The 26,471-nt window shown below is 44.0% G+C and overlaps 2 protein-coding genes across 7 annotated transcripts in view; one reads left to right on the plus strand and one right to left on the minus strand.

Moving 5' to 3' along the window:
• Nucleotides 1-1,295: 1,295 nt before the first annotated feature.
• CACNG1 (calcium voltage-gated channel auxiliary subunit gamma 1) lies at nucleotides 1,296-10,208 on the plus strand. Its single transcript, XM_061455274.1, has 4 exons — nucleotides 1,296-1,826; nucleotides 6,847-6,921; nucleotides 8,982-9,119; nucleotides 9,851-10,208. Exons 1-4 carry the CDS (start codon nucleotides 1,586-1,588, stop codon nucleotides 10,075-10,077), a joined length of 681 nt encoding a protein of 226 aa, XP_061311258.1. The 5' UTR covers nucleotides 1,296-1,585; the 3' UTR covers nucleotides 10,078-10,208.
• Nucleotides 10,209-15,592: 5,384 nt separating this feature from the next.
• HELZ (helicase with zinc finger) overlaps nucleotides 15,593-26,471 on the minus strand; it is an 87,728-nt gene continuing 76,849 nt past the window's right edge. For all 6 annotated transcript variants that reach the window (XM_061455277.1, XM_061455279.1, XM_061455281.1 and 3 more), the window contains 3 exons: nucleotides 24,856-25,369; nucleotides 21,818-22,070; nucleotides 15,593-18,483 (listed from right to left, as the gene is read on the minus strand). In XM_061455277.1, coding sequence (XP_061311261.1) covers nucleotides 18,152-18,483; nucleotides 21,818-22,070; nucleotides 24,856-25,369 — 1,099 coding nt within the window. In that variant the 3' untranslated portion in view covers nucleotides 15,593-18,151. The remainder of the gene's footprint in view (nucleotides 18,484-21,817; nucleotides 22,071-24,855; nucleotides 25,370-26,471) is intronic.

The following is a 26,471-nucleotide window of genomic DNA, read 5'->3' on the forward strand; positions in this document are numbered from 1 at the left end:
TATGGGAACTCTTGGTTCTGGTTTAAATGTAAGCCCCTAATCTCTCTCCCAGCCCCAGCACAGCACATCACAGTCCTGCGCAAGGCTATGACCACTCTTTCGGACATGCCCGTGGCCTCTGCTCCCTGCCTTTCCCCATGGCCCCAGTGCCCTCCCCAGTCCCTTTCCCCTCCATTTTGCACCACACACCTTCACTCCTGCCCACGGCTCCACAACCCCAGCAGGACCGGGGCACCAGATGCTATACTGGGTTCAGACACATCCCCTTGCTCCCCAGGGGTGTCCACATCAAACCCTGTCACACATCAAACACAGCAATGGTAGCCCCTCGATGCCACATCTCAATACAGTTAGTTTGGATCGATCTATTTCAACTTATTCCTTATTTCTTACCCTTTTCCCACACCCCCCTTTCTGCTTAACTCCTTGCTTCACAGATTGTCCTCTTTAATTTGAGCTAACACCACTGCACCTTAATTTTGACATCAAACTGGAGTGTTCATAAAACAGGGCTGGAGGAGCTTTGACATTGTCTTGACACGATAACATGGTATTTGCAGTGTTCCACTGTCATTTCTTTAACATTGAGGTACTGTAACCCTCCTCTGTTTGACATCGCAACGGTAACATCACCTCCACAGTGGCCTCTGCACTGGTATTATCATCAAATCAGCTTTGTGATCAGCTGAAATACCAAAGGGAAGGAGAGAGGCTGGGGTCGGGGGACAGAAGTCACTTCTCAAAGAAGGAAAGGATGTGCTGGGTGGGTGCTGGAGTTACTATAGGCATTGCAGGCAGACCTGGCTGGTGTGAAAGCGAGTGCTGGAGAGGTTTTGCATTAGGAAATGAAGGCAAGAACAAACAAAAAAAAAGACAAACACAAAACCCCCAACTACTCAGAATACTTCAGGTTAGTAAAAAAATTATAAAAAATAAGAAAACTAGTACAAATAACTAAAATCATAAAAACAAAAATAATGCAAATATTAATAATAATAATGGTGATAATAAAAATATAGTACTCAAATTAAAGATGAAAATGAAGCTATTTGCTTATTTTGCCCCTTCCTTTACACTGCAGTGCTGGGCTCCGGAGGGGCATCCAGCTCTGGGCTCCTTGCAGGGGCTGTCCCAGGCTGAAGGCACGGGTGTGCAGCGGGCGGGCTCCCGGGCTATTGAACTACTCAGGATGAGGCTGAACCCGGGCCCGGCGCTCGCATAAACACAGATGTTTTTGTAACCTCGCTCCCAAGTTAATGGTCCTGTTAATGCCTATTTCTGGGCATGCTGCAAGTCCAGAGACTACGGCCTTTGAGCGGCGGCTGAAAGCCACCGGGAGCGAGCTCCCGCCCCGCCGGCTCGTGGGAATCCAAAGCAATCCCGGTGGGACGGGGCAGAAAGCCGAGCTCCGCCGGCGCTGCTCTCCCTGTGTGCATTAATAGCCTCCTCTCTGCGCAGCTGACACAGCCCGGCAGCTGCCCGCGGCCATCCCGCTCTCCCTGCTGACGCTTCCCAACGCTCGGATGAGCTGGGGTTTGGGGAGAGCTCGGGAAATCACCCGCTGGGAGCACCGGTGTGGAGCGGGATGGATGAGAGCAAACCCCTGAAGGTCCGCCTGACGTTCTTTGTGATCCTGGTGGGCATCTCGCTGCTGTTTGCAGCCGTGGTGACGGACCACTGGGCCGTGCTGAGCCCCAAAGTGGAGAACTTCAACACCACCTGCGAAGCAGCTCATTTCGGGCTATGGAGGCTCTGTACAAAGAGGATTTTTGTTCACAATCAAGACCCCAAAGAGAAGGCCTGCGGGCCAATCAGCCTGCCAGGAGGTACGTGACCAACGCACCAATGCATGGGAGAAAGCACATTAGATCACACCAGGCTTTGCTTAGGAGGTTGCAGGACGCAGCAGAAGGAAAAGGGGGTCCATATCCCGCAGCACTTAAGTCGGCATGGGGCTGTTTTCGTGTTGGTCTGCAATCACATCTTGTTGTCACCACGCTTGCTGTAAGTGTGCGTTGTGTTGCCTTGCACGTCCGATTGTGACCATATTTGAGCCTTCTGTGCAATGATGACCGCAGCAGGGAGAAGGGGAGGAGGATCAGACATGGTGGAAATCACAGAGGGAAATTGTGCCATGGGATGGAGGAAATTCTGCTGAACAGGAGCCAAGGGTCCCACAGCACCCAGGGACGCTGATGGCAGTGGGCAAGAAACAGGATTTATGGGTCCATCATGCATATATAGACCTGGAAATCCTAAAGATCCAACTTCCCAGCGGAACAGCCAGTTCCTGGTGGGCATTAGGGTGCCTTTAAGCGATTTTAATAACAACCATTGCTCAGGGCAGGGAGGAAGCGGGACCTGCGGGATGCTTTGCCAGCATCCAAAAGAAACAAAGAGTCATAAACTGGCTTCGAAGCAGTTTCTCAGCAGAGAAACTCCTCACCTCAGCGCTGGCAGGCTGGTCCCACACACCAACACCACCACGGGTTCCTCCAGTGCTATCGGCAGGGAGGGCAGCGGGGGACGGGGCAGGGCTGCTTTCCGGGAAGCCCGTTGCATTCCATGGTAAAAGGAGCTCATTATGGTTTTGCTGATCGCAAAGTCAGCAACATTCGCGCCGCTTGCGCTAATACACTGCCTCCGTGCCTGAGCTCCACTGCTGTTTTAGAAGGCTGATCAGGTGCTGGATGCTTTCCAGAACAGAAATAACAGGATTGCCTTCATGTCGGACTCGCTGCTTGAAATGAAATATAGATGTTAAGGCATAGTTGAGAATTGCCTGTGAAAAACCTGACTGCCTGGGCTTGCTGCATACTCCCTGCATCGCTGCAATTCTTTATCTCCTTGGCCAAATTGCATGCTCTGAAGAGAGGAGCTCAGCCTCAGCGTGCAGATCTGCCTCTAACCAAACTTGGGAGCGTGTCGTCCATATGCTTAATGTCTCTTGCGAAGGTACTTAACGTGCCTAGAAACCCATTTGTCACTGCGCGCCTTCCCCTCGCATGCGGAGGAAAGCTCCCACAAACGGGAAAAACAATAGAAATGGGTGGATAAACAGGGGAATTGCACAACCGTGGGTAAATATAAACCTCGTAAAGAGCCAGCTGTCTGAAAAACCACATTCACAGGGCAGGGCAGCATGAAAGCAGCCACTATCTTTGACAGACATCAGCATGTGCTTGCACAGGCATTGAATCACGGCCCAGCGCTGCTGCTCTGCTGGGCACAGCAAATAACCAGGGGGACAGTGAAGGGGCTGAGCCACCCATCCCACAGCAGAGGTCGTTTCCCAGGTTTTAAAGATATTTCGGGATTTGGGTGACATCCTGTAATCGGCATCTGAGGTTTCAAAGGGCGAAATTTGCATTATAAGATATTTGTATTATACATATAATATATAATATATAATACATTTTTATATATTTATATTATATTTATATATTTATACATTTTATAGATAATATATCATATATTTTAAATATATCTAAAATGAATATAATATATAATATAATTTTCCTATATATAAACTATATTTTTTATATTATATATAATATATGTCATATTTATTTATATATTATGTATAATATATATTATATATTTATATATAATTATAATATATATATATACACATAAAACCTTGTTTTACTCAGGCAGGGAACACAGCAAGGGGAGGGGAGGGAGTGCAGCCACAGTGGATCCAGGCTGCTAAACGATGTTGTGCCCCCACTGCTCGTGTTAGAACGATTTCACACTTCTGGGAAGAGATGTCAGCAGGGAAACACCAGGGTTGTGAAACCTGCAGCAGCCGAGGCAATGTGAATGAACGAACACGCAGTGGAAGAGCAGACGTGGGCACTGGTCTTCCTGCAAATCATGAGGCATAACCAGGCATTACTGCCAGGACTGCAAAAGAAACAGAAGAATTTATCACTGCATTAATAACCATTCACCAGTGGCTCCCCAAGGGGGAAATGGATGGCACAATTAACGTTATTTACTAGGGTTTGAGCTCAGCACAGTGGAAACGGCGAGGGTGCCCTGGCTCGCAGGCCACAAAGCAGGGCTGTGATTCAGGCAGGGCTTTAAAGTTTCACAGCGCGCTTCTGAGGATGTTGACAAACTGGGAAGGGTTCAGCATCCTGCTGCAGAGATGCTGCTGCTGAAACAAGGCAAATTCAGATCAACACTGGGATGTTTTTAACTGTGACCGGTGGGCAATTTACTGCTGGTTGTAAACCAAGTTCACCGTCACTGTCAGTAACTCTGGTGTAGCTGCTATCTTACAAATGGGCTCTGGTGCACTTGATGCTCTACAGCCTGCGTGTGCTGCTGGCATGTTAAATAGGTCCTTGTAAACACGGTAACCTCAGTTCAGGCAATTGCAGAGCAGAAGTGCTTGAGCAGATGGGTTTCAGCAGGGCTGCCTCCATACAAGAGATTCACTCTGCAAGACTGGTATGAGTTTAAAGTATGCGGAGACACCACCTCCATAACTCGGTGCCTATCAAAGGCCTTCCCCTGGCTTGTTGGCCAGGTCAGAGCCTGAGGTCTGGACCTCTCCACCACTCAGCCCTTGCCTTAACACCTCTTCTAGTCACAGCAGCAGGTCCTGTCTCCAAACTTAACACAGGTAGAAACCTCACGTTAAGATCCATGTTTTTAACATGGATTTACCCATCCAGCCTGCGACAAACTCATCTCACGTTCAAGTGCAAGGTGGCTCCATCCCCCTCAGCAGCCACCTGAAGCTCTGCATGGCTCCAACACCTCGTGGCCTTTCTGCCCTTTCTTCCCCCATGAGGTCTCCTTCTTGCAGACCCCTGAGGTTTAACCCCATTTGGATTGACTGTTCCCATCAGCACACTGAGGTGACCTCCTGGCAGAGATATTGCAGTTAGGGGTGGAGAGAAGCAAAGATTGCCACACAGTTTGCATCCGTTACAAATCCCATTTTAAATCCTATCCATTATGTAAACGTGGTGTGACACAAATGGGCTTTTCTCTTATTCATGATGGCACCAGGGAGGCATTGAAGTCCCTCAGTTCTCTTGAATAACAGGGAGCCTTATTGAAACAGGTATTCCCAGCTCAGCAGAGCACTGAAGCCTCTTTAAACAGTGCATCATTTCACCCAAACCAATCTAATTGTATTTTCCCACAATAAATGTAATTTACATAAAACCACCTCCCCTAGAGCTAGCCCCCTTCTGTGATAACCCTATTTATTGTGCCTTGGCAGAGCTTTGCTATAAGTCACAAGACAGAGGCAGCTCGTTTTCCTGCATCTCTAGAAGAAGGGTTTGTGTGTCATAGAATCATAGAACAGTTAGGGTTGGAAAGGACCTTAAGATCATCCAGTTCCAACCCTCCTGCCATGGGCAGGGACACCATGGGCAGTGTCCCCCTGTGATGAGTCCTCACAGACTGAAGAAGGGATTGGTTTGGCTCACCTGCAATGGACACAAAGCCGTGCTGTGCCCTCAGCCACACTGCATCTGGATGGCGTCACCCTGGGCTTCACACAGTGAACACACGTGGGGCCTCCTTTGAGTTCAGGCTTTTCAGAGAATTAATTAAAAGACAAACCGAATAATACCAAAGCATCCCCATTTCATCCCATTCCTTCCTCTTTAGCACAGGAGCCAAAGGATCCCGAAGCTGGGATCACCAGACATGATGCTCAGCCTCAGCCACCACTTAGTCCCTGGCAGAGGCACGCAATCTTCCTCTTGGGCTCAGAATCTGCAGTTTCAGTGATAGAGGTCTGAGTTCAACTGAGTTTCCTCCAACGGTAATAAAGAGCAGGTCAGAAGATGCCAGGGCTAAACATTAACCTAGTCTCCAGCAAGAAGCTCCACATTAAATAAAGTCAGCTTATACAAGTAAGTAGATAAGAGCATCTCAAAGGAATCTTCCACTTAAGGGGCCCAAAAATGCTGCTTTGCAATTGCCTGTCTCCTGGGAGAGAGAAAATAAATCCTCTTTGAATCAGTAACTCCAACATCTGCCATTTACATGACAGAAAAATAGCACAGAACCCAACAGGTAACATACAGTGCACTGGCGTCTTCTTGCTACTAGAAATTAAAGCTATAAATAACCACCAAAATGCACTATGCGCCCACAGGCAAAATGTAGCACACCCTGCATGGTCCTGCACCCAGGACCTGGCTCAGATTTACCCCCCAACCTGCCCTGGAACAGCCTGACCCAGCCTGGATGCTGGAGAGGACCACAAAGCATCTCCTGGAAACCGGTGCCCACTCTGCCATTCAATGGACAAAGATGCTGATGTTCACCACGCGTGCCCTTGCTGCAGGCAGTGCCTGTATTTGGTGCAGTCTTGGCACGCTTTACCAGGCTGAGGAAGCCCAACCTGGGCTGCAGGAGGGATGCTGGGGCCAGCGCTGTGTCCTCCATCCCCGCTCAGCAGAATAGAGCAATCAGAGCTGGCACCGCTCAGCGCGATTGCACCTCCCAGACAACCTCCTGGCGAGCAACTGCGCCCCAGCTCCACATCCCTGCAGTTAAATGGGTTATAAATAGTGAGAGCACCCTCCACCATCTAACCCTGCTGCTGCCAGAGCTTGGAGGCAGCGGGTCCTCACCAGACCCTCCTCCATCCCGTTGAGATGCTGAGGTTGAAGCTGGAGCTGGTGGCCTGGCTTGGTGTGCCACCCATCTGCTCCTGAACACAACAGATGCAGCTCCAGTTTCCTGGTATCACTAAGGGCAGGGAACCTCAAAAACACTGCATGTTTGATACATCAGTAAAAAGCAAATCCAGTTTTACTATGTCTAATGCAAGGTTTATACAAAATTACATTTCCTTTTCTCTTCCAGAACACAACTGCTCCTACTTCAAGCACTTCACCCCAGGACAGAGCTCAGAGATATTTGAAGTAACCACTCAGAAAGGTAAGAATGAGCCTGAAAAACATTCCCCTAACGTTGTATGAGCTGAGGTGTACATAAGGTCTAAGGTAAAGGGGTCCCCAAAATGAGGGCTCAACCCTGGTCCCACTGAAAGCAGTAGGGGAATTCCTATCAGATTCCATCGGCTGGGAAAAATGTGGAGAATGCTCTGAACGAGTTCAAAGGCCAGCTTCATGGGAAGAGCTTTTATGTACGTTCACACTCGTAAGTGTGGTTTTACTGAAAGCTGTCCCACAAACACATAACACTGTCAATACACATGAAAACTGCAGAGAGTCTTTGCAGCATCAAAATGACGTTAGAACATAGCCATTATCCACGATCCATGAGCCTTTGCCATGGAAGGAAGAAAACATTAATGAAATCTAAATGAATAAATCATACCCCAGACAGCATCCTGACCCTGAAAAGAAGTACAGAGACTCTGTGAAGACCCTCAGGAATGTTAGGCTTCGGACTGATTTTATATGGAAGCCATGTGAAAAACAGAGCAATCAGCGGAAGGAAGGAACAGAAATCCTACAAAACCACAATTTGGTGTTCTCAGAGCGTGGCTTTGGAAAAGCTGGATGAATTCCACATTTCTAATGAGTCCCTGATAAAGCCAATATTTAGAGCACTTGCCTAACACGCTTCTCTCTCTTGCTCGTGCTCTCATTAAGGGCAAATCCCTCTCTAGCTTGCCACACAACGTGTTTGACAGTGCAGTACATGAGCAGATGATTGCATGACACGTATTAAACAAACTGCTTTTCTCGCAGGGAAATGATAATGGTGGAAAACCCTGCAGATGGGTTTGCTAAAGGAGCACTTTCCTAAGACAGGAAGGAATGGGAATTTTAAGCGGATAGAAGAGCATATATGGGCACTACCTGCTTTTGCTCTGTGTATTCCCAGATCCAGCCATCTGGTCTAAAAACACACCCAATGCCTTCTTGGTCATGTCAGGGAAAGAATCAGGAAGAACTCCTTCTCTTTGAAACAAAAGGAAAAGCCTATGGAAACAAACTGTTTCAGGCACTTCCAGCACATGGGAAAGAGAAACATGAAGGAAGTCACGCTGAAACAGTGGTATGAAAAGCAGGGAGAACAAAGAGTGATCTGCTGTTCCCCCCTGCAGAAACAGCTATGTTTTGATGGGAGCTAATCAGGAACAGGCAAAACCTTCATGATTTTGCCTGGGAGATCTATATTTTAATGGCTTGAAAGGCAAATATCACCAGGCCTGCAATGCTCACGCATGGCTGCGTGTGTTAAATATTAAATTCATCTGAAAACGAATGCAAGATGTAAATGAAGGCCTGAATTATTCAATTAGCAATTCGTCCCCTCCATTCAGGCACTGAAGTCAGCTGGGGGAAGTGTCCAGCACACATCTTAGCTGGCTTAGCAAAAACCAGGGTGCTTTATGGAGGGTTTAATCCTGTGCTCTGAACGAGCTGGGTTCCACAGACCTGGAAATCATTGGCTTAAGGGAGAAATACAGATAAATAGAAGAGCTGCCATGCAAACACCTCACCTCTGGCCTCCTGCCTGCTTTGCCAGCTCAGGTTTTGAGCCCCATGGAGGACACAGCTGTCCTTCTGCATCGCACAACATCAGCACCATGCGCGGGGGCCTCGTCAGGGCTCTGCTGGACAGGCACGGAGTAAAAATAGCATGAGGCTGCCTATTTACTCTGAGAGCAGAGTGTGGGGTGATGGAAGAAGCGAGAGCACAGAGTCCAGAAAGGCTTCAACAATAACATCTATGCGGCAGAGCTAAAACAGCTCCAGCCCAGAGCTTCTTCAGCCCAACTGTGGTGCCATTCGCTCCGTCAGTAAGTGTTCATAAAGTGATTCCTCCTCCTGCTCTGTTTTTTGTACCCTTCACATTCAGCAGATGCATGGTCAATACTTGCCCCTGCTTTTATTTGAGGGAAAAACTCAGTTCACCACAGTCACCTTGCTATGTACATGTATTTCTCAGTCACCACAGCTGATGGGAGCACGCTCAGAGCCTGCATCCCTTCGCACTGTTTGGTGTTTGTTTTGCTTTGGCAGAGTACAGCATTTCGGCTGCAGCCATTGCCATCTTCAGCGTTGGCTTTGCAATCATCGGCACAATCTGCGTCCTCTTATCCTTCAGGAAGAAGAGGGACTATCTGCTGAAGCCAGCGTCCATGTTCTACACCTTCGCAGGTAGGAGGCTCGGTGCTCACATGCTTGCACTCAGTTCGTAGGACAACAGAGACATTCAGATCCTGGGAGGATGGAGACACTTCTAAAACACCCTGAAACTGGCATTTTCTTCCCAGCCACAGTCAGACTACAGGTCCCTGTGTGCTGCTCCAGCTGAAGAGCTCTGAAAGCATCCTGCTCAACAAGCATTACCCAGCAGCGTGTCTGTTCAGCTACCTTTAAAAGGGGTATTTCTAGCATATTCAGTGCCAGCCCCAGTCTAAATGAGGGATGTTCACCATTCTACCTCATTTATTTAGACTCATGCCAAAGAAAGAGCCTATTCAGGCCCAAAATACACAGCTGTCTCCCAAAAGCATGAAGACTGCAGTTTTACATGAGATAGTAACACCCTGACACGTCACAATGAGTGAAAGACAGAGGTGCAAATTGTGCCCTCAGTAACAATCTTATCCAACCTTTGGACAAGCTCCCTAGGGAATGCTGTTATTCCTCCCCCACCGATTTCCCTATCCAATCCTGCCTTAAAGATCACACTCAACAAGTCACCGGCTGACTTGGATGGCCTGGGTGATAGCAGAGCTCTAAGCAGTTGACAGCATTGGCTCCTTCAAACACTGCAGTCAATGTGAATCTCACTGCAGCTCCTGTAGGCAAGCAGATTAAGTGGTTAATTAAGGATGCAGAACCAGCAGCTGGTCGTTCACCCCGGTGCTCCTGTCTTCCTTCAGGTCTCTGCATCATCATCTCTGTTGAAGTCATGAGACAATCCGTGAAGAGGATGATCGACAGCAAGGAGACGCTCTGGATCGAGTACAGTTACTCCTGGTCCTTCGCCTGCGCCTGCGCCTCCTTCGTCCTGCTTTTCATCTGTGGCATTGCCCTCCTCCTGATCGCGCTGCCTCGGTTCCCCCAGAACCCCTGGGAGACCTGCATGGATGCGGAACCGGAGCACTGATGCTCCCAGCACCCATAGGAAAATACAGAAAGTGTTGTGAAAACATTTGTATCTTTCAACATACCTGGGGCCCGCTGTACAATGGGGGCTCCAGTCACCAGGTCGTTACTGAACCAAGGCATGGTCAATGTAATTATTGCTTTGTTTCCTTCTTTCCACCCCCTCCCCTTTTTTAAAGAGAGCAGAAAAAGGATTCAGCACATGGTGAGCGGTGGGTGAATGGCGCTGCTCAGTGACCCTTTGGGGATCCCCGTCCTAATGCAGTTGGGAGAAAATCCGTGTGTGAGACGTAGAGAACACAGATTCCTTAGGGAAATGATGAGGAATACTGGGCTTCGACACCTCACTTAGTCAGAAATAGACGGGGGAAACTGTAGCTCCGTGGGGTGTCCACTTCCCTGTTCATGCTGTACTCCTCTTCCTCCCCAAGAAGAGTGAGCTCACCACTCTGGAATAACTTGGACATCCTTCTGCTGTTCTATTAAACTGTTAAAATACAGGATTAAAAACCCCCAAAACAAACCAAAAACTTTGTCTAGCATTGGGATAAAATTTTCTCCTACCAATTTACACCCTGCAGTTCCATTCTTTTGAATTAAGCACAAAACCCCTGCAAGATACGGTTTTTGTTCTGCTTCAACTTTGATAGCAAAGCCAGGAAGTACTGAACACTAAGAGTGATATTTTCCTTTAATAAAAAGCATAATCTTCCAGAAGCATGATTTTCTGGAAAAATGACTGATGGATGAATCACTCGGCCCATCAAATTCTGCTCGGTCCAGGATGACAGTGGAATTCGGGATGGTATTTACTGCATGGAGCTCTCATTCGCTTGTTGTGAATGGGTTTTTTAAGACTACTATGCTTTGCTCACTGCATACATATCTAAAACTACATTTTAGGTAAAATCCTTCAAGGTAGCTACCGAGAAAGAAGGATTTAGGCTGAAACACCCAGGAGAGTTGCAAAGAAAACACTACAGAAGTGCATGGCTCTTTATGTATGCCTGAAGAACTGTACCCCCGAGGCACCGCTGCTGGGATGCTGCAGGGCCAGTTGTGCTGCAGAGCCCCTGTGGTGCTGTGCCATGGCTGTCCCTAAACCCCATGTGTTCACCCAGCCGCTCGCACCACCACAGTCCCCCAAGCACCAGGAGGAAAAGTGTATGTTTTACATGTAGTTTTTACACCCAAAAACTTAAAAAGCAGGAGGGAAGGGGGCTGAAGCATCCTTCCCACCGCATTTGGCTGTTCACAATTCTGAAGAAAACCAGAATTTGGAACAGAAAAACTGATCAATTTGAAGAGATCTGAAATCATGACTTGTCCAAGCAGTTCAAAAAGCTATACAGCAATTCTGCACTAGTATCAAGGGGCTGCCCATGGCCCTGCCATCAGGCAGACCCCATCCAGGCACACTGAGCCCAAGCAACTCCCCACCAGACTCAGGCACATCTCCATCTTCCCCCCCCCCCCCCCCCCGTAGAGTGGCAGCAAGAACAGAAGCCTTTTGTGCACTTGCATTAATAGTTTTCAAGCTCTTTGAAGTTGAAAAGCACTACAAATAACACATATATTATAAAGTTTGGGATAAATCAGTCGCTAGTGCTCAGATCTGAGTGTGAGCTGGGGACCTCTGCCTGTCTCTCATCATGAGAGACAAGTGCGAGTCTTCAAGCTGTCACTGTGAAATGCTAAATGGTTTTGAAATCTTATTTTTGGGTACAGAGCTGACATCCTTCATTTGCATTTCCATTGTTCAGGAAAACAGAGGTTAGTTTCTAGGGAGATCCTTTACATGTGACAACAGAAAAGAAAGGTGTTGGCGTGACCCCTGCCGCAGCTGAACCCAGGTTGGGATCTATCCAAACATACACAATGCAAATGGATCTAAGCAAAACATTCCCAGCTCAGCCATCACCATCAAAATGGCCCCAACGTGGACATGCAATGGGTTGAGATAAGCAAGGTTTGGGGACATGGGTCCAAGGTTATCACCCATGCAGACCAATGGCACGTCCTGTGCCCACAGGAAGTCTTCCATCCACACCTTTTCATCCACACCATCCCTCCCTCTCCTGCAATGCTGCTTCTGGGATGAAGTAATTTCTAGGTGGCTTCTTATCCTGATGGACCAACTCGCTGCCCAGCCAAGGAGCTGCTCACTTCTCCTTCGTGATACTCGACAGCAAGACACACACATTTCAGATAAACACACCCCAGAACATCTCACCCATCTCATGCATGCTCCACCTTGGGTCAGTGCTGAACCGCCTCATGCAAACCCCAGTGAGGGCAATGGAAAGATCCCAAGTGGGTGCCGTGGTTTGGCCTGGATCCGGAGGTTTTACAGCCTCTCTGGGCTCACTCTACTCACAAGCCAGAGAAAACACAGAGCTCGTAGCAGTGAGACCTTACACCCACAGACAGCAACTCCGGCGGCAGAGCTTGGTGCCTCCTAAAGCTCTTAAACCCACTGAGCTTTATCCTCTGCCTGCTTTAAGTTGAGGCTTGTTCATCACTCACTACTTCGTACGGTCCCTGCAAGACTGAGAAGCATGTGGATGACTTCATTTGCTTTTTCCAGGTATTAAGAAACGCTGATAAAGGACCCATCCATTAAATTGGTCATTGGCATTCACAGTGGGAAAGGCACTGCTCCTGCAGCAGGTTTGCTCTGCCATATCAAAATCTGTCTGCCAGGGAGAGGAGAGAGTTAATAAAAGTAATTGGCCTTTCTAAAGGAAAAAGAAGACTAGAACATCGAGGGGGAGCTGCAACCAGTGTCAGTTGTCATTCCCTGAGCTAATAGCAAGGAATGGCCACCAAAACTTTGGGAAAGCAGCATGAAAACGTGCAAGAAACTTCCTCTCTGGCAGGAGTCAGAGTGAAACAGGGATGGGAATCCAGATGCTACACAACCAACAGAATCACACACAGGCTTGGGACACAAAGAAATTAGAGAGGAGAGAGGCAAATAAAGTCACGGAACAAGTAACTACCACCAGACACTATCAAACCCCGAGCCTTGGTCCTGCCACTACCAGACCCATAGACACCTTTGGTCATGGCTCCAACGGGTACATGCTATTTGCCCCTCCATAAACCAACATCCCTGCCCATCCCCTCCTCAGGGCTCACACACCAGCGTGCCTCAGGGTATCACACACGACACGGTACTGTGAGATTTCTCTTGCTGGTACCTGCCCACCACACTGCAAAGGCCAAGTGTTAAATCCCAGAGCGAGAGGAGGCATGGAGAGTTTTGTTTATGTAAGAGCAGGATCTGCGTTAGGCACAAGGCGCGGGGAGAATCTGCTTCCCTTCTTTTGAAATGCTGTGTGGTGTGAATTTAATGTGCAGAAAAGGTGCCAGACTAACAACTCTGACGAGCAGAACTGCCTGGTTAGCACGCAGCTAGCTGAGCTCTCGGCACAGCATCCATCTGCAGCGCCCGCATCCGCAGCAGCAACAACCTGGCCCCGGCCAGGCATGGGACAAGGAGCTCCTGACCCTTTTCCACTCTCACTGCCTTGTGGCCATCACCTCTTTCTTGTCTTTATTTTGTCCTTATTTTTGTTGTGGGAATGATTTCCAGACAGTCCCAGAGATAGGAGAATTTCCCCCCCCTCTCCCTGCAATGAGATCCTTGGCCCCACTGCACAGAGACCCTTTCTCTCCTGGCCTTGATAGCTCTTAAGGAACATACCTGATATAAGAGGTCATCGATGTCAAGAGATGGCTGCTCACAGAACTGTGTCCTGCCAGCCCCAAGGAGGGCCCTGGGGATTAACACCGAGCCCTTGGGCTCCATCCAGAGTGTGACAGTCAGACACTCGCATGCCAGGAACCTGTCCCATGTGCACAAACTGTTTACAGAATGAACCTCAGTTTAAACTGCATTTAAAAGAAGCTTCCACTTTCCATGGTGGGACAGTGCCCCTTTGTATGATTTTTATAGTTTAATTATTTGTATTACTTCTGTAACTTAAATACTGGAGTATTAATCTGTACCATAAACTACACGCATGCACCAACAGTACCTGCTTTAAATGCATCCATTTAAATTATTTACCCTTTCTATTATCACCAAAGGGCAAGAAAAGAGCGTCATGGCTTTGTTTTGACTGCAGTAGAGGATGAGATTGTTCTTGCTTTGTCATACTTGATGGGTTTTCTGGCTCCAGTGGAGCTATTGAACATAAATTGAAGCTATACAGACATCACATATGCACACTCTGCAGCTAGACAGGCAGTGAGCAGCTTCCCTGCTTTCTACAAGAAAACGCAGAGAAGGGAATGAACATGGGTTTCTGGCCTATTTCATTTTAACAGCAGGAGCAGCACAAGCCTGTTTTGGTAGGGCTGCACCCCAGAGTTTGAGTCCAGCTTTACATCTACCATTACTAGTATCACTGGCAGCACCGTGATGGCTTGAGCTGGTCATGAAAACATCTGCCCTTCAGGAGTGAGCAAGACTATGGAAAATGGACTGACATCATCTAACTAGCCTGGGAGAATTCAGATCACAGAGCAGCTTCTGTCATTTATCAGAAGCATCTATTAATCCTTAATGAGATAGAAACTTTTCATGAAAACATTTCTCAACCAAAGCTAAAGTTACCAAACCCACCCACCCCCCCCAACCTGACACTTCCATTGCACTTGCTGTAGATCTTTTTCCTTTCCTTGAATGAAAGAGCTACAAAAGAATTGAATGATTGAATCCTTGCTCCTGACATAGCTCACAAAAAGACATTGGAGCAAGCACTGCTATACCAACACAAACAGCCCATATTTCATGTCAAGGAATATGATGTGCAAATTTTATAGGCACCATAAATCATCCCCACCTGCCTTGACAAGTTAATTGTCTGCAGTGTTTCCAGGAAAACCAGGAAGTTAAAAAACTAACAAAACAAATGAAATGAGTTGAACGATGATAAGGGCAGAGCATGAAGCATCCTGGCCTGATGGCTCTGGAAACGTGCGGATTCTGATATGCTTGAGTTCACTCCAAAGGAGAGCCGAAGTGGGCAGGCACAGCGTCCTCAGTGCTACTTACAGTCGAGATATCACACACATAGCAAAAGAATTGCTTATAAAGCAGGATCTCTGCAAAAAAAAGGCACCAAAACAGCTGAACTTGACAAAGCTGGGAGCAAAACACTAATTAATCAAAGTAAGGAATGGTACTCGCAGGGTTTGTAAAGCGAAGGGCAGCGTTCACGTTCTGCTCAGTCGGGAATGCCTATAGAATTAAAACAGCACAAACTATACTTGAGGACATCTTCCAGCAGAAAATATGTCTGAGGATTTCTGCCATCCCATCCTCAGATTCCTGGGTGAGAGCGCTTAGGAAAAGTTAGAACCAAAACCAGCAGGGATTTTCATCAAGAGAGAAAATGCTCCTTGAACCATAGCATTTTCAGTGCAGGTAAAAATGCCCGTGTAAAACATGAATAAAACGTGGTGAGATGCAACCATCTCCCCCTTAACTAATTGACAGATAGCAGTAAATTAACAAGTGATGTTTATTAGTTTTAATATTCAAATATGGTGAACAGAATCAAAAGACTGCTCCATATAAATGAGTGATTTTGAAGCCCCTGAAATTACAATGCCGACTCGGCGAAGTGAAGTGCATTTGAACCCTACCTCTCCTCTGTCATAGTCTCGCACATCTCATCAAGAACTCTTCACAGACTACAACGCTCAGGCACACAGATTCTTCTCTCAGAGCAGCGCCAGTCACTCCGTTGAGGAGAACTGGCACCGTTCCGCTGAAATAAAAAGACTGAGGCTAACTTAGACTGAGCACACACCCGGCCCTTGCAAATCAATTTCCCATGGGCCTATTTCTGCACCCGTCAGCTTGGCAAAATCCCATTGAACTGTAGTTTTGATGGATTCAAGGTTGTGGAATTTGGCCTCTCCTCATTTTTGGGTCCTCTTGATTGGATGCCATATGCTGAAGTGCATAACTTGGCGAGGGGCTTCCCCCTCCCTCAGTATCTTTTGTTTGGTATAGACATATAGGAAATAAATTAAGGAGTTACGCGTGCTCTTCTTTTTACAGCAAAAAGTTTTTTTCAGATAAGTTTCTGAATCATAAACCAGCAAAGATTTATAATAAAAAATTTATATGCAAACCTCTGCAGTGTACTGAGTTTAAATCAACCCCATTACATAAAGACCCTTGCCTTAAAACATGAAGTCAAATGCAAAAGAAATAATAACCCTGATTGTAACCAGAGCAAAAATCTGATTGAATACAGCAGCAGCCACTGCTCATTAGTCAGGTGTCCCATGGACAGCTGTAGAAATCTGAAATCACCCCCACGCAGCTCTACAACTTTAATTCTTGCATGTTATTAAGTGGAGGAATACTGCAGCTACACCCAGCTCAGTCCCTGTAATGCATTTCCCAGATTTAAAGTTACTTCAAGTGTAAAAGGAGGACTATGGATCTGGGGAAACTACACCCCCTCGCTAGCTCCCCAGCTGCTAAAGTACGAACAGTGTGCAAGACCTGAAATCTTCAGCGACAAATTTCATCTTCCGAGTTTTCATTCACACTTATCTCTTTAATTTTTAAATAGCCCATAATCAGAATTCTCTTCTTTTCAGCTTGTTCTCCTCAGGGGCCAGGTTTGTGGAGAACTTGGCAGAACTCATATATAGATAAAATAACCTGGGAACCGTCCTCATCCCCCAAAGGTTTCGATTAATTTGGATACAGCTTTGACAAACATTAAATCTCTTCTTTAATGATGTTCCTCAAACAAAACAGTTAGCAAAATATCTGAATTTCCTTGTATAATGTCACATTTTAATGTAAACATCAAATAATGTACCAAAAGTTTTACCGGAGAGAGAAAAAAAAAAGATAAGAAAGGAAAAAAAGAATTCAAGCGGCACAATTCTTTATACCACTGGAGGGGGGGAGAAGCCAGATTACAAACATTTACACATGCATAGTGGAAAAAAAAATTGAAACAAACCAACAAAAAAAAAAAAGAAAAAAAAGAGTAGTTTTACTAAAATCACGCATTTTTTTTGTCCTTTTTAAAATAGTTATTAAATCTACTAAGCACCAACATACCTAAAAATTTATTTTCAGCTTCATGATTCATTTAAAAAACCTATCAAATTAACTTTTCAAACAAGCTTCTATTACCAGCTTGTCCAAAAATAAAATGTAGAGTTTCTTTGTTGGTTTTTTTTGTTAGGGTTTTTTTTCTTTTTTTTTCCTTTTTTTTTCCTTTTTATTTTTTTTTTATTATTTTAAAGTATACCAATACTTTTTTTATCTGAATGTTTCCAAACAATGGCAAAGGTGTCCGCAAAGAATGCCTTCACTTTACCCTATGGTGGATGGAAAATACAATACCACATCATACAGAATCTAAAACTAGAAAAGTCTGAGAATGCAGCATCCCTTCACAAAAAAGCTGATAAAACTGAAAGGATTTAGAAGATGCTGCACCTTTATTTAAAAAAAAAAAAAAAGAAAGAAAAGAAAGAAAATTAAATGAATTTAAGCAGAAATAACATACATTTTTACATTAACTGGCCATTTCTGGTACAGAAACCCAGCATAGTATGCTAATGTTATTGAATAAATGTAAATGCTACTTACAATCTTCTTAAATACAATTTAGACAAACTTTTTTTTTGTCTTTTTGCCTTTTTTTTGCCTTTTTTTTTTCTTTTTTTTGTTTTCTTTTTCTGTTGGACAGGTAAGAACCTCTCAGCTGCTAGTTTAATGCAACAGATCAGTAACGTTACACAACTTAAAAAATAACAGGTGTTTTCCTACAGAAAAGCTTCCAAAAAAAAACCCAACCCCAACCCGCGTCCAAAACAATGCAAAATAATGGAATATAATTAAAAAAACAACGAAAAAAACCAACCCCCCAAATTAGTTGCAAGTCTAGCAGCAAAGCAATTAAGTGAGGCTATAGTTACTAATATAAACAAAGGGAATAGTTGCAACTACAGGTGAAGCCCCAACTATCTTAGATCTACGGACACAAATAAAAATTAAATTCTCTCTAAAAAAAATAATCTGGTTATTTAAAATAGGAGTAAAAGCCATTGCTACCTGATGAACTACCTAGGCTAAGTTCCTGAAACAAAGACAAAGGGTCGCTATTCTTTTTTGTCTGCTCAGGAGGAGGTTTGGGCTTTGGTGGAGCCCGCAGAGCACTTGCGTAGGACATGACCGGCTTGCTCCCACCAGCGTTCTGCTGGCTGTTGCTGTTCGACTCGACGATCTGCTTGTTGGGCATGAGAGGTGGGAACTGGCCGAGATGCTGCAGCACGCTGTAGTTGAAGGAGTTGGATAGCTGGATGTTCTCGGCCTTCAGGTGTTCCTCTGGGGGCTTGACCGTCTTCGGTGGAGCTGTGAAAGGAGTAAACCACAGCTTGTCTAAATGAACAGCTCAGACTTAGGAAAACACAGAATCAGCTCAGTTGGAAAAGACCTTTGGGATCATCAAGTCCAACCTTTACCCCAGGACTGCCAAGTCCACCACTAAACCATGTCACCAAGGGCATCTACATGTTTCTTTGAACACTTCCAGGGATGGTGATTCCACCACTTCCCGGGGAGCCTTGTTCCAATGCCTGGCCACCCTTTCAGTGAAGAAATTTATCCTAATATTCAGTCGAAATCTTTCTATGGTAACACCAAAGTACTGAAGGATACTGCAACCACCAATTTTCTGTGTTCAGTCACTCTAGGTCCTAGGAAATTTCTGCTTATTATGCTATCTAGCTTCATCCCCAACTACTGGCTCATGTATTATCCTTGTCAGCAATGCCAAGACAACAGACGTTATCAAAGAGATTGTCCAGGTGTGTGTACCCGCAGAGTTTGTAACACTGAACCTGCAATTCTGCACAGGTGGATTTAGCAGAGGCACCGAAGGTAAGCTGCTTCAGAAAGGGATATATTCTAATTTAAACACTTTATCCACTGAGACAGCACAAAGAGCATTTCATTCTTCTCGCTTTAGAGCTTAATAGGCTAAAATTAAACTTTACAGCACCATATATAATTCATTCTCAAACAGCAATTCTGACTCCTGAATGCCATCCAAATAATTATTGACATTTTAGTCTGAATGCATTCCTGCTAATTGATAATGTTCTTGCTCTGTGTTTAACTACCCTTGTAACTATCAAAAAAAAATGGTGCTTTAAACCATAGCTATAAAACTGCTTTCAAGTGAATTTCCTGAATCCTAATGTGGCATCTTACTTTTATCTGGAGAATTCCGCTATCTTACATAGCCAGAGATTGAAATACAGGTCTACATTCTATCTAGCTAAGGAGCTGGGCAACAGAGATATCCTGTAATTATTTCAATCTTTAAATGTATAATGTTATTTTTGAAGTGCACAAACCCAAAAAAATACCATCAAATGAGTATAAAACTAGAAAAACCAGAAGTATATCGTTAAGTTTCCCACTGGAGGGCTCATGCACAGGCTTTTGTTTTTAATGAAGTAATAAAAAAGTATCCAACCTATAGAAGAATGAATATAGAAAGAACATAAGCAAAACAGTTTTGCTAGGGTTGCTATGATCCAAAGAATAACACCCCAGAACACAAGCAGAAAAACCTCCCCAAAACAACCACAGCACTCAAGAGAAGACAAGTAATGACAAGCAAGGCCAGAGGTGAAAGCTATGTGTGGTAAAGGTGTCTAACAGGAGAAAATATCCCAAATAAACATCTTGTTCAAGAACTTCAAACATTTTCTTGCTATCAACAGAAAAAGCAACAAGAAACAAGCTCTCAAATTGCAATTTTGGAAAGTGCTTGCATACAACACCACTGAGCATTTCACAGCAGCTCCCCCTGCACTCTGTAAATCCACGTTGAGATAACCGAGCACTTGTGCCACAGCCATCTCTTGGTGTATGGGAAATACAAGGCCTTGAACAGTCTGGCATCATGATTGCTCACTCTCAAGCAATGAACACAGGACTAGTTCATAGCATCTCATTCTCATGGGTTTTAATTTCGTGGATAAAAATCAATAGTAACCAGAAATGCTGAAGTTACTGGTCATTAACCCTTAGCACTATAAAACACTTCTGGGCTTTAAATACGATCATCATAGCCAGTGAGCTGTAAAGCAGAAAAGCACAACAGCCATAAAAATGGAGATCTGTTTGCACAAACCATCAGATACAGGGCAATGTTGAATATACATTTATTTATAAACCAGAAATCATGCTTAACTACAACACAAAACATTTGCACTGCAAATGCTGATACTAATCTAAACTTGCCCCTTTTGTTTAGGATTAACTATTTGACAGCAAACAGATAGATATGGTGCCTTTACAGACACATATTTCCTCTGACGAATTTAGTCACAAACATGTTCTCAACCGTTACACTAAAGCAAGGAGATGGGGTATCACCTGATCCCAACATAATCTTGTTGGGGCTCCTGAGCAATTATCAGATAACCACAGAGTCTAGAGAGCAACTGCAGAGATGGGTGTCACTCTTGATGACACGTATCATGCATTCAACAACTTGATTATCAGTGAAAATACAGACTGAAGGAGGTGCCTTGAACTTGAAGTTTGAACTTAGCCCAGAAGAGGCTGCCCTAAATATGGTTTTGTAAAATAACATTTGCACACTTTGGCAATGAAAATTCACATGAGGAACTTAACACTTTGTGCTGTTGCTGACAGAAACAGCATTTTTTCATTCATTCTGCAATGCATCTTTCTACTCACAATTACTACACTATGAAATTACAAGATGTTTCAGGTTTATAAAATTTGACCCAAAGCAATGAGACCTTTAGGGACAATAAACCCAGCTTATAACGATTTTTACACATTATTAAGTGTTTTTAATATTCACACCAAAGATTGCTCGTTTTTAGTATTATTTTTTAATTATCACTGGAGATCCTCAAAGCAAAATCACGGAGAAGAAACTGCACTATGCTGGTAATTTTGTTTTTCACAAACATCAAAAATCCAGAGAACAGATGAATAGCTGCACTGCTCCAACTCCCTACTTGCAGGTTTTTTTAATCACTGAAAAGTTAATTTAGTTTCCTTCTGCTAAATCAATCAGCACTGCTACTGCCAGCAGGGAAGCCAGGTTCCTGTGTGATTCTTCCATGGTGTGAGTTTAAAATTCATCATTACTTTGATGAAGTACCAGAATTTACTAGAAAATACAATGAAATTACTAATTCAGTTTATGTTGTTTCTCCTCCAGACTGTAATATCAACAAGAAGCATCATTTATTCTGGAAACAAATAATCTATCTTGCAAATGAAGCCCACCAGTTACCTTAGCTTCATTTAGCAACAACTGAGTTGCACTTGAAACCACTGTAAGAGAACATGTGGGTTTACTGTAACTTTTGTAAGAAGGCAAGAATCTGTATTGCAGATGAACACTCAATGGCATTCTTTAGACACCAGCAACATACTGGAACATAAACAAGACAGCAAATGAAAACAGGATTACTCTGAGCATACCTTTAACTACTAAAACAAGGAATACTTCAAAAAATCTTTGCTTAAGTTAGTCTCAGGATTTGAAGAGAGGGCAGAAAAGATTTTGTGAAAAGGGAAAAACCCAACCAAACGAACAACCCTTCCATTCACACTTGCTTATTCCAGCCTAAACAGTCTACTTGATAGAGCAGAGAGAGAAGCAGAAAAGCAAAGATAAGTCTGTACCTACCTAACAACTCCCGGGGTGGAACTGCTCTGTTGGCTCCATTGCATGGAATGTTTGGGTATGGGGCAGATGAGGAGGAGTTTACCCACAACTCAGGTGATGAATAGTTGAAAGATGACTGGTTACTGTGGTCCTGAAGCTCTTTACACTGACCAAGACTGTCTTGAGGAGTGCTTAATTCTTCAGAACAAGCCTGGACTGAACTAGAGGAAATTCTTCTTTGGTACAACGGCCTGCCTGGTCCTCTTGGTTCATACTGCAAACAAGAAAACAACAAAAAAAGGCCTTTTGCTCCTTTTGTTCAACTGTGTGTATCAAATACTGGTTTTTCCATCCAGTTTTTCCACTACAATGTCTCATAAAAAAAAAAACAACAAAAAACAAAGCCACCTTCTTTGCATTTAGAAAAAAAATCCAAGTTCCATGTTGTATATTGCCATCACTGATAAGGTATTTTAATTGCACAAAAGAGGCACAGAATTTTAAAGGAAGTGCAAAAAGTGTCAACTGAGATTCCTTAATTCTTATCAACCTTTACATCTCACACTCCTACGTGGGAGATGTATCTCAGTGTGAGGAGGAAGGTACCCAGCATTTACCCAGAAGCAAATGAAGCACAGAGAGAGCAAGAGAGAACGTTCAATTACAGTGTAGAGAGGAATAAAATGGAGCTTAGTTTCCAAAGGACAAATGAGTGACTTGTATACCAGGATTTGGGGAAGCACCATACATTTGTATGCTGGGTTTTGTGCATGTACACACAAAACAAATGCTCCGGAGAAGTGTGAGCCCTCAGGAGAAATAATACAGAGAATTTTATCTGAAACCACAGAGCTTACTTGTTTCCATAAACCCTATAGATCATGCAGAGCTCCATCTATCAACCTGTTGGCTTCAAGGACTCTAAACTTCTCAAGATTCAAAGCAAATCTGTTGTATTATAGTTTATTTTTGGGAAGAAACACAGTATTTGCTCCCTTCTGCACTGTACTAACAAGAGCACAAATAATAAAGTCATAGTAGTAAATCTATACTTAGTAAAGGAAAAAAGTAAACATCCTAATGAAATGTCCTAAAAAAATTAGCTAACTAAGTATCAAATCACTAACTTGCAATGCCCCAGTATTGTTATTCTATCTTCCACAAAAAACAAGGCAGGGGGAAAAAAGAGTGCATGAAAGAAAACTGCAATATGTCATTATAGCTGCCACACTATCATGATATATGAAGGGAACAGCACTTTGATACCCTGTCACTCTTCTCTCTTGAGGATATCCAACAACAGAAGTCCATACGTTACTGCCTGAATCACATCCAGAAGGTGTATGTCTTACTGAGTTTAAGGGGCAATTTGGTAAGCAGTCAGGAGGTTATCAAAGTTCTGGACACTTGCAAGTATAGGACCACACATTGTAACTTAAGTATTCCCTTTGATATGCAGGTCAAATCTGGTTTGACTAAACACATGCAAGAGCTTTTAAGTATCAAGTTTAATGAATGGTGATTAAGAAAACTCTTTAGTAAAGATACCAAAAGTCACGACGTCTCTCCTGACACCTGCCTTACATGAGGGGTTTCTGTTAAAAATACAGCATTGTGTATTCAGGCTGTGCATTCAGCCCTACCTACCAGCTGAACTAGCAGTCCCGGAAACTTCACAAGCAAGTCTCTGTCTTGAAACATTTTTACTGGGCTTGGCATTTCTGTCACATGCTTTGAAAGGAAGAAGAAATAAGACCAAACCCAAATTTGTACTAATTACATAAAGGCTCACTCTATTTGCCTTCGGATAGCAGGAGCTGTCACAAACTCTACAGGAATATTTATTAGTTTATTTCTGCTGAAAAGCCATTGCTCTCTTGTCCAGCTCTACTGACAGCATTAACTGCTGTCACACAGTGTTAGATTTTATACAGGGTGGTATGGCTTAATGGACTGAGACACAGAATTTCTATAAAACCAAACCTTGCTACAGCTCTGGCTGGGCCTGAGGACTCCAGTGACTTCTCTGGATCTACGACAGAAATCTGTAAAATGCACTGGAATGAAGTTTTAGTTATTCTGCTCAGGCACATAAATGAAGTATTTTCTATTTTCACAAGTCAAAAGGCAATTAAATATGTGGGATAGTGATAAGCAGGGATACCCCCACAGCTCCTGTAAGAACCTTGACAGAAATGTATCACAGAAAAAGCCACTTAACTTGAGGTACCAATATTGGATTACAAGCAGTCAGTGCAAGATTATCTGAGAATATCAATTCTGACATTCCTGGAATACAACCTGGCTTCCAGCATACTCCACGTCTACATGTCATACACTCCTTGGCACTCCAGATTCCAACAGGGATTAAAAACTGTTCAGAACATGACCTGTCCTAGTTTTATGTGCTTGCATAGTCTGCATCCCGTAACACACATCCTTAAAAGTCCAGAACAAAAAAGACTGAGACGGGTAGAGCCAGCTGGGACGTGGAAGCGTTTGTGCTAGACTTGGATTCATGAAGCACATCTGCATCTCTCTGCACTGATTTCCAACACTCTGAGCCCCCAGATACACAGGATGGCTTTGCACAGAATTAGCTCAGGGTAGGTGGGATTTATTAAATCAGGTTTTGTGCCATGCTGAAACAACTGTATTGTTTAAGCTCTTATGAAAAGTAACTCAGACACAGTTTAATACCGAGCAACTGGCTGGCTTATAAAGCTGACTTTTCAGAGAGCCATTTCAAGAGTTTTCACCCAGGTGGGATGTGGTTAATTTGCACTCCAGATAAATGACATGCAGCTAATACAGCAGTGATTGCAAGAAAACTCTGAGTAACAGTCAAAAGGCCAAGACCTCCCGTTTAGTAGCGAAAACATTTTACCTGCAGTGATGAGAACCACGAATACATACAGGGTGAACAGAGAAAATTTTTACCTCAGAAATTCCCAGTGTGAGCTTTTAATACGCGAGCTATTTTTCATTCATGACCACTTGAACATATAATTTGATATTAAAATGACACGCCAACTTCAGCTACAGACAAAAATGCCTACCTCTTCTAAGCTGTGGAGCGAAGAAGCAGATACCGCTCGAGATGCGAGTGGATGAAATGGCTCCTGACCGACTGCATGCTGATGATTCTGTATCTGTATAAAAGGGTTTTGTTGCGACCTATGGGGCAATGGAGGTATACCATAATGAAAGCCCTGCCCCATAAGGTGATTCTGCTGTAGGTTAGCATAAGTCCACGATCCATCAGGTTGCAGGTATTTCAAGGGAGACGGGGTTATATGTTCAGATGGCATTGAGAAAGGGGGATTGTATATTTGGGGTAAATGCTGCTGAAATGCTGGGTTACTGGGTATTTCAATGTCTCTGCTGTTTTCAGTGAAGTTAGGGAAGTGACCACTGTGGTTAGAGTTGCAGGAAGGAGAAGAGAGTGCTGGTGGGCTTCTGGGCTGAACTTGTCTGTATTGCAACAGTCTTGACTGAGGGGGTGGCATTTCAGCTAAGTCCCGACTTTCGCTTTGATCACGGTGTGACAGTTCTCTGAGCAAATCCTGGAATCTGTATTGACAGAACAAATGTATCAAGAAAAAGAACAGATGTTTTGCCGAAATCCCACTCTTTCTGACGTGGAGACAACTCAAAAGCACAAAACACTGAATTTAAATATACTCATTTTTGCACTTACTGACCCTAACTTCAAAGGCTTTGGCTGAGCAATCAGAAATTAGGCACAGGAGGATTAATTGGATGAAATACCTACCTCATCTCAAAGTTTTAATAATTGAGATTTCCTTTTCAGTCAGAAGAATCATTTTTTGTTATCTCAAAAGAGGCAACTAAGGATTTCCTGCTTTACTATACGAAGTAAAAGGCTTCACACAGTTACAGAAAATTTTAACCCTTCAAAAGGCAAAACCTAGAACAATCAGGGATTCCCCTCACTTGGACAACAGACTTCCAAACTTCTTCAAAAGGTCAAGAATATTCAATTCAGCACTTCACAGAGTCAGGTAAGAGAGCATTTAGATGCTTTACTATAACAAATCAGATGGAAAATAAAGCATAGTGGGAGATGACAGTAAACAGAGGCAATTTAAAAATCCAGCCTTTACAATACACATGATTAAAGCTGATGACCACTGGAACCATTTTTCTGTTTATGTTCAACATCCTTTCTTGCCTCCTAATGCTTCATCTCAAAGATAAGCGTTATTTTTACATCTGCTTTTAAAAGCAAAGGCTTTTTGAAAAGGAAGAAAAGATCAGGTTTTACTGGGGAGCAGTGTCTGTGGAAGGGTTGGATTGTTCCTTTTCAAGCATATAAATCTGAGGCTACTAATTCAATTTGAAGAATTGGCAACTTTAATAGGCCTTAACTACACTCAGACACCTCTTATAAACACAAGGCTGTTACTCTCTACCCATTCCTTATGCCATAAATTCAGCACTGAAAAGCTCCACAGAAGTATTTTTTCCACTACAGCTTTACTACCCAATATGCTAACAGAACAACACATAACACACAATAAAAGCATAGTTGTAAGTCAGCCTGTCAGCTACTTTCACCTTCATAATACCAGCAGCAAAAAGCAATATTTTTACGTGTCTTGCACTTATCACAGTGTTACAGCAGTGCCCAGTGCTCAATTTTATACAAGCT

The sequence above is a fragment of the Pezoporus flaviventris genome, unplaced genomic scaffold, assembly GCF_033815535.1.
Source record: "Pezoporus flaviventris isolate CSIRO_AGI_PZ_B2104156 unplaced genomic scaffold, CSIRO_AGI_Pfla_v1 ptg000020l, whole genome shotgun sequence".
Taxonomy (NCBI): domain Eukaryota; kingdom Metazoa; phylum Chordata; class Aves; order Psittaciformes; family Psittacidae; genus Pezoporus; species Pezoporus flaviventris.